Consider the following 15,000-nt stretch of genomic DNA (forward strand, 5'->3'; position numbering starts at 1 on the left):
TATGTGCAGTCGGTATTCGTGCGTGCGTGCGTCCGTGCGTGCGTGAAAACGCCCGGGGGGTGGGTGGGCTATTCGGTGGCGCAGTGGCAGCCCCAAAAAACGGCTCGGAACCGTGAAGAGTGTTGTACCGTCTGGTGGTGGTAGGAGATCGAAGTAAGGCCAAAGTTCAAGAGTAACTAGGGACGAAAGGGAAGGAATCGAATCGGTGGCTAGAACAGCTTCGATCGTTCGAACGATCGCATCTTGAGCAATTGTGTGTCTATAGCATAGCAGCGTAGCCGCCGCCGCCGCCGCCGCCGCCGCCGCCACCGCAACAAGATGCGATTTGGGCGACTATTTCGCGTGCACGGCGAATTCTGTGCCTCCCATCCGTGGGAGGTGATCGTGGCGCTGGTCACGGTGACGGCCTGCATTCTGTCGCTCGAGAAGGGAACCGGAGATACGCAGCAGGCGACCGCTGACGAGCGCATACACTCCTGCCCGAGCTGGCGAGATGGGCATACGGTTGACGGTGGGCTGCTGCACTGCGAGGAAACGGAACCTGGCATCATCGACATCATTCTGATGATGGTTGTCCGCGGTTCCGCGATCCTCTACGTTTACTATCATTTCTGCAACCTTCAGAAGCTTGGTTCGAAGTACATTCTGGGTAAGTACCTGTCATTAGCACGCATGCTATGTGTAAGTATAATAAGAGGACAATCATCAAGCTGATATGAACGGAAAGTGTACCGAGTGCTGGTGTTGAATTTTCTCACTTTCCACCGTAAACACGACCATTACTGGTTAGTTCATTGCTCGCGTGTTTTGCTTTCATTCAACGATTAGCATACCCTTTATGTTGTGCAACGTGAATCATGTGCATTACGTCATATTTCATCATGGCTTATCTGGTACGGATGGAAATGTGTTTTGAATCTGCACAAATTCAATCTTTGCTCATCGTGTAATCTTCTTTTATAGCAGGGAAATCTGCAGTTGTATACCAATGATCGAATGTGCTATCGAAGCAGTTCGTATCAGCAGCTGCCCAAGGCGTAATTCGAGAACTGGAATTTGGTTGCTTTTTTCAGCCTTTTCTGTGCGATTTTATATGCTGAGTGCACTTTTTTTCTGAAATCTTTTATAAGCGTTTCAACCACGTGGTCATGCTGGTGAGCGACCCACAATCACACATTCTGTGCAAACTATTAACGTTTCCGGGTGTTTAAAATTAGAATCTCTATCTTTTCAACGTTTTTTAGAATTGTATAATTTCGTGCACTAGAAAGTGATTTGTAAAAAAAAAATCGACATAAAGTTTTTCGTCCATTAAGAGACCAAGTGATGCCTCACATGCACATAGATTGCACAACCATCTGAAGATTACTGCACTTTAGTTTTTGTTTGGGTCTAAACCAACTTTATCTTGACTGACAGTGAATGGCAATTATCTCACTAGTGTTCTTGCTGATAAAGTTCTGATTGCTTTCTTCCAAAAAGGGGCCCTGCATTTCGAGCCAATTTAACACTCATCTCTTCCATTTTTCACAAAATTACTCAGTGAACTCTGGTTGTCCACACTTCGCATTTCCTCCTATCTATGCTCACGATGCACACATTTTGATTCGGTTCGGTATAATCTTCGGAAATCGGTCGATAAAAAGCATTCTCATGTAATCAATGAGCTGTTAAAACCGTGCTTAAACATAATTTGGACCACTCTGTAGTGTAGCTATTGCCATTATCCGTTTTACGATCATTAATGAAGCTCGCACGAAACGGAGAACGAGAAAAAAGCACCCATCCCTTTGCTGTGCCACCCCATAAACCAACTCTCTGCTCTGCCAACCTTCGGCATCGATCGATTGATGATTTACTACGTAAACCGTATCTTCTACAATCGTTTCCTCAAACTGTCATCAAACGGCAGGCTTCTACGCACCCAGTATTTTGCACTTTGTACCACAATTTAACGCGGCCCGCGCGGAGAGGCCACATCGTTAGGCCGATGGTTAATGGACGATGGCCAATGGCTTCACTCGCTGGCCTGGCTTCAGTAGAGTGTTGAAAGAGTGGCCAAATGATGGATTATTTGTCCGAACGGTTAGGCTGCTAATTAGCACCCAGGAAAAGCATGGCTGCAGCCGCAAGCAACGCGCAGCAACGCTGATCTCTCGCTCTCTCGCTGCTCAACCGCTTCGCAGGCTCAACAATATCACCATCGATCGGCCGTGGTGTGGTGATCGTCGTGACTCGTCAGTGAATCAAAAACGGGGGCGAGCATATCCCTGTGATGTGCGGAGGATGTGAAGAAGCATGCATGATGTTATTTTTCGGGTCAGCTGATGGACAGTCGTCGTCGCCGGTCGCGTTGTCGCGCCGTGATTTTCAAAATATTGGATTTTTTTTTCTCACCGTCCGCCAGTCCCAAGGTCCCAATTTCGAATCGTGAATCGTCTGCAGTCCGCGCCGATAACAAGGCCTCTATCGAGCGTGATGAAAGCGGCCAGCTTCCAAATGAGTAAATCCACCACCACGCAGTGACGTTCGTTCGATTTGAATAAATTCGTCCGGTCAAGGACAGTGCAGCCAAAAGGGGCACGGGAATAGCCAAGAAAAACCCGGACCCCACGCCAGCTTGCCAGCCAGCATGTTCAGCTAATGATGCCAGGTAGCGCTTTCTCTGCGCGACGCGATCGAGGCGAAGCGGTAAAGCAGGGCCTCTTCCAGCTTCACGCAGGTTTGCCTATCGTACGATACACACCAACACACACCGCGATCGTACGATACGCCGTTTTAACTTTTCGAAAAGTTCAACGACAACGCGACCACGCGGTCGCGATCGTGGCTCGCTGTTGCTGGGGAGTCATCGCAAAGGCCGCAGACATACACGGTACGGTACACACCGAGCGCGCGGATTGCCAACATCATCCGCTATGCACGATCGAAAAGAGGAGGTGAAGAAGACCAAGTCAAAGCGGAACGGCGAAGCGATGAGAGCATGTAGCTGTGGCCGTGTCGCGATGGTGGTTCTAGAGATCATCTAGCGATCGGTGGTACGCCAGAGCCAGGCCCATCATAACCTTCCACCGTTCCCTCATCGGCGTCACCAAAAGTCACGCCTTGTTTGTCTAGTGGGCCAACGGAAGTCCGCTGGTGCTGCTGCTGCTGCTGCTGCTGCCATCATTGCAGTGCATGCATGCATGCATCCATGCAGGCCGCGGATCGGCAAACTCATTCTGAACAAATCGACGCCACGCGGCGCTGCATCATTTGACGATCGTTTCCAACGCGCCCTTCCCTGCACCACTGCAGGGGGAGAAGGAAGTCAAGGGTAGCAACATAAGCCACATAAGCCGACTATTAGTAACGCCAACAGACGGAAAAAAAGGGTTCGCACACCAGCACCACTACCATCGGTCGCACCTGATACCGCGACCTCCGCGACGGTGATGCCTGGCTGGAGCGGCGACCTTCGGCTTCACGACACAATCACGATTACGGCATGCGATGCGATAACCACATCGACAAGATTGCCACCGTGCTATCTCTGCAGTCAGCCCCGGAGCGTGTATGCATTATGCGAAAAACTTGCGCAAATCTTCGCGCACAGCGGCGGCGACAGTGATTGGTTGGTGGTTGGTGACGGCCACGGTCCCACGTGAAGGTTGAAGGAGCGGGCCCGGCTCTACAGTGGGAAGCATTTTTCGCTTTTGCATCTTGGCCCGGTCGCGATCGCGTTTAAACAAAGAAATCAAGACGCATTCCCTTTTCTCAAATTCATACCTGTTATCGTTCAAGTCCGGTACGTTCTGAAAGGAAATCCCGGCCCCTTGAAACGGGTTTCTGATCGACAGATGTACCATTCTCTGCACGACGCACCCACCGAACGGGCGCGCCTTCGAGAGGGTTTCTTCGCTGCTCCACGACGGAGCAGTCTCCGGGACAATTAAAATGCGGTTTGCGTTTCCCGCGAGCCAATGAAAGTATGAACCTGCTGCGACCTTTATGCTGCCTGCCTGCCTGCGTCGTGGTGTTGACGATCGACACTCCCCGTTCAAGGACAGCGATCGGTGCAAACACGTCACGACACCGCGCCGCGCCCCGTTAACACTCATCGGCTCATCTTCTTCTGGTTCTGCTCCATTCAGAACAATCCAGTTGTGCGGCCCATTGGAGTGCAGGAGGAAAGCGTGACACCATCCCCTCCGACACCATCGCGATGATGTTGATGACGTCAAGCGGGATCAAGGTCGTGGCAGAATGAAGAATGTAATATCACCATCATCACCGGTACGCAGATGAACTCGGGTGCACCAGGATATTCTTTATGATGACGCCAATCTGCTGCGCTCCGTCCATTTGCTTTGTGGCGTGTATGATTACTACAATAGGTACGATGCTTGGAAACATTAAAACTTTCCTGCGGGAGGGTACTTGCCCTCTACAGAACTAGTCGAACAGGTTCTTGGGCAGCGAAAATCCCCACCGATGACGGATGACCCTTTTCCTACACTCCATTTCCTACTTTTCTGTGTAATGAGCACACGCTAGAGTCCTGGCTAGAAGCGGTTCGCGGAGGAATACCAATGATTCACACGAGGCATGCATCCTGGTGGTTCGTTCGTCTATTAACACAGCCCTGCTAAACGTTCTAACCGGAAAGCTGGTGTTGCTGATGTAAAAACAACAACGCAAACATGTGTTTACTTCCTTGTCTCTTTTATATTTCATCGCAAAAACCCCCCGCGGAACAATGTGTAGCCAACAGTTTTGCCAATTTTGTGCACGATCGACCGATCAACCGATCAACCGGTTGATCCGGCGACCGGTTTATACCGGAAGGTTCAGATATAGGGGCACGTACTCGACTGGTGAACTGGTGATCAGATTTACGAATGACGCAAATGACGCGGAAAGATTTAGTAAATATTTGCTGGATTTTTAAATCGTTTCTATTGTGCGCTGTCGGTGATCGACGTTTGATAGCCGCCAGCTGGGAATCCCCGTTTTAGTGTGTCCGAGGGTTTTCTCTTCCTATTTTATTGTTATGGATCTATCGATGACGATGCCGGTTCCACGACGACACGGTTTTGGGGAGCCTTTGGAATGCCTTTTGGAGATTGGAGATTTACGCAATACAGCGGCTGAGCGGCCGTTAATAGCGGCGAAATGGGACTAGAAGTTGACGCAAATGAGACCAGAATTTGATTCTGGGTGGCTAATAAAATTGAAAAGAAACCACGTTTGGTTGATCATGATCATGATCAGTTGAAAGCACGCTGGATAGCCGTAGGAAACTCATCATTTCTTCATCTGATTTATTTATTATAAATCAAGTATGTGATGCTAATGGTGGTCAGTTTGCTTTAAAAACAGTTCTTATTCAAATGGGGCTAATTTATCCAGTTTTATCCCGTAGTTATCTTGCCTCAAACGGATCTATTGTTGTGGATAATTTTCTCCATGAAATAGTTTGAACAGTTTGCAGGAGTTTTTAGTTTTAGTGTCCTTCAAAGCTTTTTTAAACGTTAAAATCTACACTCAAAATCATTTGAAACCAGTTATGACATTATTGTTCTGTCGAAGCATGTTCAAAAAATTGCTTCAACCAACAAAAAAAAACTTTAGACAGTTGCTTTCTTCAAATGAAAGAAGTTTATTAAACATCTCCGCAAAATGGACTTTTAAAGCACAAAGTTTGGCATTTTCAAATCTAGAAAAAGTATGGTGTAATCAATAATATGAGCCACTAATAGCGTCGATGATAAGAAACAGAGATGAGAACCTTCCCCAAATAAGGTGATTAGTGGCATCTTTTAGTAGAAACGAAGAAAAAACCAACTCGTAGTCTAGATATTTCGAAGAATTCTTTACAAAATTGCTCTGTTTTAATTACTATTTGTTTTAGTACACGTTTTAATAAGGAATACCAACTCTTAAGTCCATTAAGGTACATCCATTTACGAAAAGAGTTACCCATTTACCTTGTATTATCCTTTCTGATGAAGTTATAAGAAGTAGTTTTGCGAATTACGACAGCTGTAGCTAATTAAGTTGTGGCCACAATACCGAAACAATCTAGCCAAATCGAAAAGGTTTTAAATACCTTATTAATAACACCTTAAAGTAATGGCCACGATGAGGATCGATCACCAATTATTCCTCTTGTTTTAATAACCCCCTCCACACACTTGAAGGAATCGTACCTGAAAGCATAATCGTTCATTACATTGGTGTGTCTGCGCGCTTATGCAAACCATAACCCCCCTCCACCCCGTGCCCGCTTGCCCCACACACAATTTGTTTGCTTTGCCTTCTACTTTACCATGGTCGGTGTTTCTGAAGTAATGCGCTTCCTGGCGGACTGCCAGGCAAACACGCCAACTCCTTAGAACACAAGCTTTACCGCCGTGGCGTCGTGGTAAGTGCCGCCACCGTTTGCAACATAATTTATGTAATTCGCTTCAAACAACACCACAGCAACGAAGAAGAAAAAAAACGCATACACAAGAAGCGATCGCTACTACTACACCCCGCACCGTTGTCAAAAATCAAACAGACGGACGGCGATTAGCCGCCAAACCAAAAAGGCCGCCGCTCATAAGTGGTGAAGCGTGCGAGCGTGTGGTGTTGATGGATCGCGATCATCGGCCCATCGATTGGAGTGGATGGTTCGTTGGCGCAAAACACGTTCCACCTTCCCAAACTCCTGTGTACCCATCACCACCACTAAACAGTAGCCGTTTCAGTGCCATTCACTTCGCGCGGACCCGCTCGCTCTCTGTTTCCCCAGCGATCGCGTACGTTTTCCCGTTAAACTGTTTGGTTTCGGAGGGTTTTCCTCCTTTTTTTGTCTCAAATCTCACGCATCGGGTGGGGGGTAAAGCGGTGGTAGTTCTTCTTCGGTTTTGCAATGGACGTCCACCTGTGACGTCACTAATTGCTTTTATTTGCTTTTGCTGCCCTGCGCACGAGGACGCTCCGAGAATTCCACCTCTCTCTCTTTATCTTTGTCTTTGTATCTCTCTGCCTTTCTGCTCGCCCTATTATGGTCGCTACCTAAGTATCCAATTTTAATTGCTCCATTCGGGGAGGTCGCAATCGCCACAAAACATTATGTCATATGGCTGGCTCGCTTGGCCGAGCCCTGCCACCGAAAAAAAGGCCCACCGGCGGCCAGCCTCGTCACAGAACTGTCCACATGATGGATCGCTCACGATTAATTAGCTGATTCTGAAACATATTTTTCCCAGCAGCCCAAGACAGGCTGCTTTTTAATTTCTTCAACCTTAGAAAGGTGTAGATCGTGTTTGCTCGCTGCAGCCCATTGCGCAAATGAGGCTTCAATCTCAAAGCATCACCGTTGAATCTTTTGTCACCCAATATTTCAGGACTGTAAGGAAGGGTTTCCTACGTTTTTTTCCACCTCAATTGCCTCAATGTTTCCCTTTTCAAGGCTGCAAGTGTGTGAGGGCGAGAATTTTCATGAAGAAGAATCACTTCCTTATTGATTGGTCCCGTCAAACATCCTTACAAAATTGCGCAAATGCTTCGAAATCTTTGCAGTGCACAGAGCTAAGGAAACGATCCAGCGCACAACTTATATTCCTGACAAATTAAATCAACAACAAAAAAAATCGGGAACGTTCTCTCTCCACTTTTACGACAGTAGGACGAAAATGATCGTTTTTATTTTTTATCCAGCCTCTTAGTATTGTGCGCGATATTTTTCGTGTGGGTTTCTGGTCGACTGCAGCATTGAAATCATCCTCTGCGAGCGTGCTGAACGGACTGGCCGGTTCGGGTTCGTCGCTTCCCCCACATTCTACAAGTTTAGAATTATGGCACTAATCTTACAGTCCATGTTTTATGTGTTGATTGCCGGATGCGTGCTCATGCTGCACTGCTGTTCGTTTGCATCTCGTGCATTTTATTTACCAAATTCTAAACGACACATCGCATGAATCTGCTCGCAAACAGCGGCTGTACTGTGTTGAAGTCACTTTGCATAATAACATTTACAACGCCCAGCTGGTGATTCGTTCGTTCTTGGAATATTAATATTTGATGCAATCCGAAGCCAACCTGCCAACGCGAATCGTAAACAGTTTGTCCACAATTTTTATCGGTTTCTCATTCTAAGATATGGCTATTTGGTTTGGTGAAACCGGTTTCATTTCGGGTGCGGGCCCACGGTATCTCGTTTCGATTCTTACGACCTTATGCTAAATGGTTCCGATACCAAATTGAACCCTGAAACCAGAGCTGATTACTATTAAATTCCCGGAGTTGGGATTCTTTTCTTTCACTTCTGCGTCACAAACGGGTGTTCTGTTGCTTGTGACGTCAATTTTTGCGATCGCTTCACTGTGACGTACGTGCCAAGCACGCACACCGATGACGAACGTAATCCGATCGGTGATCACGCTCACGATCACCACACTTTCCGCTTATCGAAGCGGTAAATTGCCCTCGGTCCTCTCGGTGGTGAGTCCATCAGTTCATCAAGCGGCAGCGAGCAAGCAAACAAGGTCATCGAACAGTAGTTTGTGAAATGGTTCCCGAACCGAAGCCGAATCGCTGACAACCAAATAGTAGCACAACCTCTGGTACTGCCTAGGCACCAGCAGGCCGGTGAGGTTACAACCGATTACGATCGATACGCGTAAAGCGCTACCACCAACACTGCCAACCAGTAGCAGCAGCAGCAGCAGCATCCTATAGAGGCCGCTGCACTCAGCGCGATCTCGTGCACTCGATTCAGTGACCCACTTCCAAGAGGAGGAGAGTGAGGAAAGATGGCGTCGATCACATGGTGGTGGGTGGTGGTGGTGGTGGTGGTGGTGGTGGTTGCGGGGTTGCTCAGATTGGGAGGTCAAATCGCCGCCGTGAGAGAGGGGCAGGGGTTGGCACCTTTCCAACGATCGATCACACAACGACTCCACTCTGCTCTCTGCGCACGCGGTGCCGGTCATGTTCTGTGTCGTCATGTTATGCGCGCTGGTGTCGAATGTTGCTTCCCAGCCGGATTCAATGGGTCGATCAACTAACAGATCAACGCATTCGAGTGACGTACGATTCAAGTGAAGGTTTTGCGGTACTTCCGGTTTCGGACGCTACCGGATCGGCAACATCTTTTACAAACCAACTGATCGATCGACCGACCGTGCGACCGATCGAGTCTGTGCGCGTGTGCGTACCATCCGAAAACCACTTTCTCCGGCTCCTTCGGGTTTGAGTGAAGTGTTTTTTTCCTTCCTTCGCGACACGACACGCAATTTGGACGCGAAGCGAACCAAACAACAGGCAAACGGGGTACAACATAAACACTGTACCGATAGGTTCGAGTGACGATCGCACGTACAATTACATCGTGTACGCGATCGTGTACGTGTGCATGTGTGTGTTTGGGTCGTTTGTCGACATTGACATTCTGTGTCACACGCCGCCGCCGCCGCCTGAACCAACGCGATCGGATTGACTCGTGAAAGGAAGTGAGCGCGTGCTGATGATTGCGGTGCTCGGTGGAAGGGAGACCTACATTAGACCGGTGGCGGATGTTCATAGCAGCAACAACACAACCAACAAGAAGGGGGGTTGCATTTTGTCGTCCTCTAATTGAGCATATGGTTTGCCCTTCAAGTCCCTAGTGGCCCATGGGTCATTGGGTCGTTGCCGCGTGATGACGATGATTCGATGATCAGCGCATCGACCGCTGGCTGCCCGGTGGCGGCAGTTTCTTTTGAAATCGCCATCGCAATGTGCTGCTGCTGCTGCTGCTGCTCGGTAGAGAGAGAGAGATCTGTTCCGTGTTTAAATATGCATATTTATTGAATTTCTCCTTTTTTATATTACTCCCCCCCCCCCCCCCCCTCTCTCTCTCTCTCTCCCCTCTACCCTTTTAAGCATGATACACCGACGAGAGCGAGAGAGAGAGAGAGGAGCAAAAGAGGGCCACCATGCGCCATGGCATGGGTGCATGCTTCGAATTGGATCAAAGTGTAATTCAAAGGCGCGAACTCGCGTTGCGTAAAACTGGTTTCGTTTAGTTATTCCGATAGCTCGCTCGGAATGTGGGGAGCTTTTCTCCGTGCACTCTGTGCCAACCGCTCGCATACATGCGCACCGTTGTGTACCCTTTGCTGTGAGTATGTTTAAGCAAATACAATGTTTAAAACACACGTAGATTTTTTTCCCAAACCAAACAGGTCCTAGCTTAACGTTTCTACACTGAGAGTGGTGCAAGAGCAAACCAATCGAAATCAAAGATAACTGATCGAATTCATATCCCAACATTAATGTTCCATCTTTCGACGAATAGTATATTCTAGCGGCGCGTACAGTAAAGAAAAAAATACAGTGTATTTTGACACTCAAAACAGACCTTCATCGGGAATTAGATTTGTTTTTCCATAACCACGATGTGTATGATCGTTAACATACTTTTGGTTGAATCTGTTTTACTGATTTTGAGACGAAAAATTGGTTATTAACGGAAGGTGATTACTGTTTTGTTTCCATTTAACAAAACGAACTGACCAGAGCGAAACCAGATATCTTGTGTAGTTCGCATCGCAAAAATAAACGGCCGATCGTGACCGTGAAGCAAGTTCAAAAACGTTCAAATGTCACAAAGAATTGATGACCCTCTATGACGCCCTATGAAGAATCGCTTGAAACGCAAAAACAGTTTGACTCTAAACTAGGAAGGATTCATCATGTCATATTGCAGACCTTGGAAATAACTCAAAAGCCAAAATGTTGTCCGAAATCCATGGTAAATGGAACCTTCGACTCGCTCATTTACTCCAGTGGCACACACGGAAATGGTATTTGCAGCGAATGGTTACTCAGCAATCGATTCTTTTAAAGTAAAGTAAATCGGAAAAAACTTGGAAATACCCTGGCTATGTTCCTGATTCGTCTCCTCTGCCGAATAGCAATACCTTTACTGTGAATCTGGTGGGAAAAATATCGCTATCAATCGTGGTGCAAAACAGATGAAAACGTTTCTTGAAATGATAAGCAAAGTGGATCATAAATGACGATTATTAATGAATCTGTGCAATCCGGCGAGTATTTGCTTTCCAGAATAGCGGCATCCAAGTTAAAACTAAGCAAGAAAACGATTTTCAAACCGAAAAATCGTTTGAACATCTCAACATTTTCGCTAATCGTGGCTGTCAGGGAAAGTACCAATTACAATCGAGTGACTAACGTTTTGTTTTCACAAAAAATAAAAGTGAGAAAACACATTTTGACCCATCATTTGCATCGATCTCTTTTGATCGATGGTGCATGGTTTGTTACCACTCAGCAGTTCTTTCCTCAGATGAAAATAAGAAAAATAACTTTCCACTTATGAAGGAAGAAATGTTTCGAAAAGGAAGCAAAACGAAACTAAAAAAAGGTTTGCGACAGAAAGATTATCGCAATACATTCCTAATGATGAGTAAACACTTTGTATGATCCTATTTTCCCATAAAGAAAATACAAAAAAATAACGACTTACCAATCCCTCCCGTAATCGATACGCTCGGAAGCGCGCGACACATGATAGCCCTTTAATTCGTTTACGCACCCACTAGCCAATTAGCCGCTCGGGTGTTACTGCTGTGCAGTCATTAATCAGTGCACCATATTGCGTAAGCCAAATGATTGGTTTCCATTTTATGACGCTACCACCCTGTGGGTGCGGCTTTTAATGGTTTATGCTACTGCAGCATTCCGATGCACACCTCAATCGATCGATCGCACGAACGAACGAACGAAACGATCGAATGATAACGAGCGCGATCGTGATCACTAGTACCGGGTGATAATGGTCTCACGTCTCTGCTGTGTCGCTGATCGCTGATGGAGACACCCGGACGGAGGTTCAAGCAATGAATCCCTCTGTGGAATCCCAAAACCGTGGGTTATATTGGATTGATTTTGGTACGCAGTACGATCCGTAGCGCGCAACCGGCACGCTCCGGCAGTATTGAGGCCCAGCAGGTTCATCGGAGCTCAAATGCGGCAGGTCGGTCGCGGGACCATTAACGCACGACCGACGATTAGCGAACGAACGAAGGCACCACCATTATCGAGCGGTGTGTGAGGTAAAGGAGGGTGATGCAAAAGCACTTTTTTTTTGCCATTTCCTAGCGTCGTTTTGTGGAGAAAGTGTAACCACCTACAACCATCTGCCACCACCAGCACCACCACCAGCACCAGTTCCACGTTTGCCCATCATCGACATCACAAACATTCCACGTGCTGTGCGTGCGGACGAGCGCGAGCGCGCGCGTGCTGCGTGATTCAGCTTTCGGAATTGGTTCGAAGCTCGAGTTCGTTCATAACTGCCACTGCCACCGCGCCACCATCATCACCGAATGCTTGAATGCATACTTCGTTCGTTGTAGCGTCATAGCAAGTCCGATACTGGCGCACAAAGGTGAGGTGCAAAGGCGCAACCCCCGCCCAAAATCGTCATTAGCGCCGTGGCTGGTCGTGAAAATGATGGCACGCCTGCACAGTGACACTGCTCAAGAAGGAAAGCACACCACATGTTGTTGTTGTTTCGGGGGGGCAAAAAGCAAAAGGAAAGAAAAAGAGAAAAGAAGAGACACTCGGTCGCTCATCATTAAAAGGCCACGCATCCATCAATTCCGTCGGTCGGTGTGCTTCCGGATTCCGTACAGAAATATCATTATTTCCTCTTCCTTTTCCACGCTGCGAATGCATTTTTGGTGGTTTGGTTTTTGGGACTTTTCTTCCCCTTTCCAAGCAAAAAAAAAAAATGGCGCCTTGACATTAACATCAAACGCTCCGTGGCGGTGCTACCGGCTTTGACCGTGGATGTTGAGGTGCCGTGCGGTGGTCAGCCTGTGGACCGTTCCGTTAATTAAAGTATCATTATGGAAATCGTCACTCCCCTTTTGATAGGATGCCAAATTCATCGTGAGAGAAAGAGGTTTGACCAGAAAGCGTGCGAATTTGAACTTTGTGCTGATGACCGGCAACCTATCATGGTGCAAGCTTATCTAACCGAAAAAATGGGTCGAATACGTTATCAAGCACACACAGTTGTTGGAAAAATGATGAAAAAATAGTGATAAACTTGATCGCATTGAGAATTGCATTGGAAGAAAAGTGGGGTTTCCGCAAAGGATAAAAGCAAAGTATTGTAGCTGATAAGAGAATAACAGCATCATAAATTCGCCATAGATGGATCACGTACAACGAAAACGAAAGTGAGCACTTGGAATGACGCAAAAGACTAGGGCGACCCAAACTAACTGAGCTAGATAAGGTTTATCATTTGAACATCGCAAAAATTCACATTTTCTGCCCGAAGAATGGAATAACTCGATCATTCTAGCGAGAAAAAGTTCAACGTTGATGGTTTAGATGGCTGACAATACTGTTAGCTTGATTTGCACAAAAAACAAGATGTAGAGATGGATCGGAACTTCAGAAATCGTACATTGATTGTATGGGAAAGTTTTTTTTTCCGTTTGAGTCAAGCTTCCGTTGGCTTAAAGTACATAAAAATAAATAAAAGTGAAGTCTATGGATTATGTAGAAAAGTTACAGATTCATCATTGTGTAGCATTAATGGGCCAGGACTTGGTTTTTCAACCAAATAATGCAGCAACCGACCATTCACAACTCACAAAAAGTGGTTTTCTGATCAAAATATAGAAGTTATCGAATGCTCAACCCGTTTTCTGGATCTGAATCTGATCTGAATAGAAAGCCTTTGGTGCACATCGCGTTAATGAAAACAGAAAGCACTTTGATTGCGTAAACATGCTCATATGTCGAATTTTTGTAGCAGAAGAAACTCTGGAATCACTTATTTTATTGCTCAAATCGCAGTTAATTGAAGTCAGCTGTAAAAATAGCTCGTGTACAAATGAATAAATTCTAAAAACCATAATCAATTTTGAGAAATACAGATGGATTTTGTTGCAAATCGTAAGTGATGCTATTTTTCACGACGGTTCAACAAAACGGTTTAACAAAACACAACTTTGTCATGCTGGTTTAATCTGTAAACTGAGTGATGCTATTTTTATTTCGCTTATTTCTCATACTTTTCGATTCCATCCAATTAGTAGCATATGGAACGTCACTTGGGGATAAGCATCATGCATTCCAAACACTGACAAGTCGAAGAGTAATTCTTAACAATTGAAAGACCGATATTGTTCCATCTATTACCATCCACGCTGCTGAGCACTGCCATGGGCCACCACAGCTGCACCTTATTTGCATTACGTTCCGTGTACCACAAACCTAAGAGCACGCGCACGTAACACATTACTATCTAGCGATCTAGCGAAACGTTCGTTGGGGGACGGAACGGACTTCCGGTTTCGATCATCAGGTTGATAACGATCCGTTCCATTAAAGTGCTGACTGGATACCCGCACCTCCAGTTAATCTTGAGTCACATCGGGGCGTTTGTTTAGCGGTTTGCACACATTTTGTCCTTGGACAAATGAAGATGAGTCGCAAACTGCATTTAAATGTTCGCATAACCGTAAGCAAATGGTGGTCACAGCTGTCAGCATCCAATGACATGCTTCCGAACCTTCATTATTGCAAAAACACTTCTGGTACCAGCAACGGAAAGAATCTCGATTTTTAAGGCAGCAGCTCGCTTGTTTGTACATCCGTATGTTGGTCTGAATGGTTTTTCGGGGGTCACTCTTCCGGTCACTTGAACTTCAACGACATCACGTTTGGCGCACCAATGATCAATGATCGCCACTCCTTCTTCTTCTTCTTCTTCAGCTGCTGCTGCTGCTACCGCTTGCAGATGTCAAGTACCGTGTTGATTTGGTTGTCCGATACATGGCGCCGTTTTTTTTTCTTTTGGGCCAACAAAGCATTTGCTACATATCATTTCATCTTTTCATTTTTTCTCTCTTACTCTTCCGCAGGTCTCGCTGGCCTTTTCACGGCGTTCTCCAGCTTCATCTTCACCTCGACCGTGCTGAACTTCCTGGGCTGTGAAGTATCCGA

At 46.5% G+C, this 15,000-nt stretch overlaps 1 protein-coding gene across 2 annotated transcripts in view; it reads left to right on the top strand.

The window, feature by feature from the left end:
* The window catches only part of LOC126571488 (3-hydroxy-3-methylglutaryl-coenzyme A reductase), a 38,685-nt gene that overhangs the window by 17,454 nt on the left and 6,231 nt on the right, over window positions 1–15,000 (top strand). For both annotated transcript variants that reach the window (XM_050230024.1, XM_050230025.1), the window contains exons 2-3: window positions 1–649; window positions 14,919–15,000. The exon at window positions 1–649 is cut by the window's left edge; the exon at window positions 14,919–15,000 is cut by the window's right edge and continues 6 nt beyond it. In XM_050230024.1, the coding sequence (XP_050085981.1) occupies window positions 319–649; window positions 14,919–15,000 (413 nt within the window). In that variant the 5' untranslated portion in view covers window positions 1–318. The remainder of the gene's footprint in view (window positions 650–14,918) is intronic.

Source organism: Anopheles aquasalis, chromosome 2 (assembly GCF_943734665.1).
Source record: "Anopheles aquasalis chromosome 2, idAnoAquaMG_Q_19, whole genome shotgun sequence".
Classification (NCBI taxonomy): Eukaryota; Metazoa; Arthropoda; class Insecta; order Diptera; family Culicidae; genus Anopheles; species Anopheles aquasalis.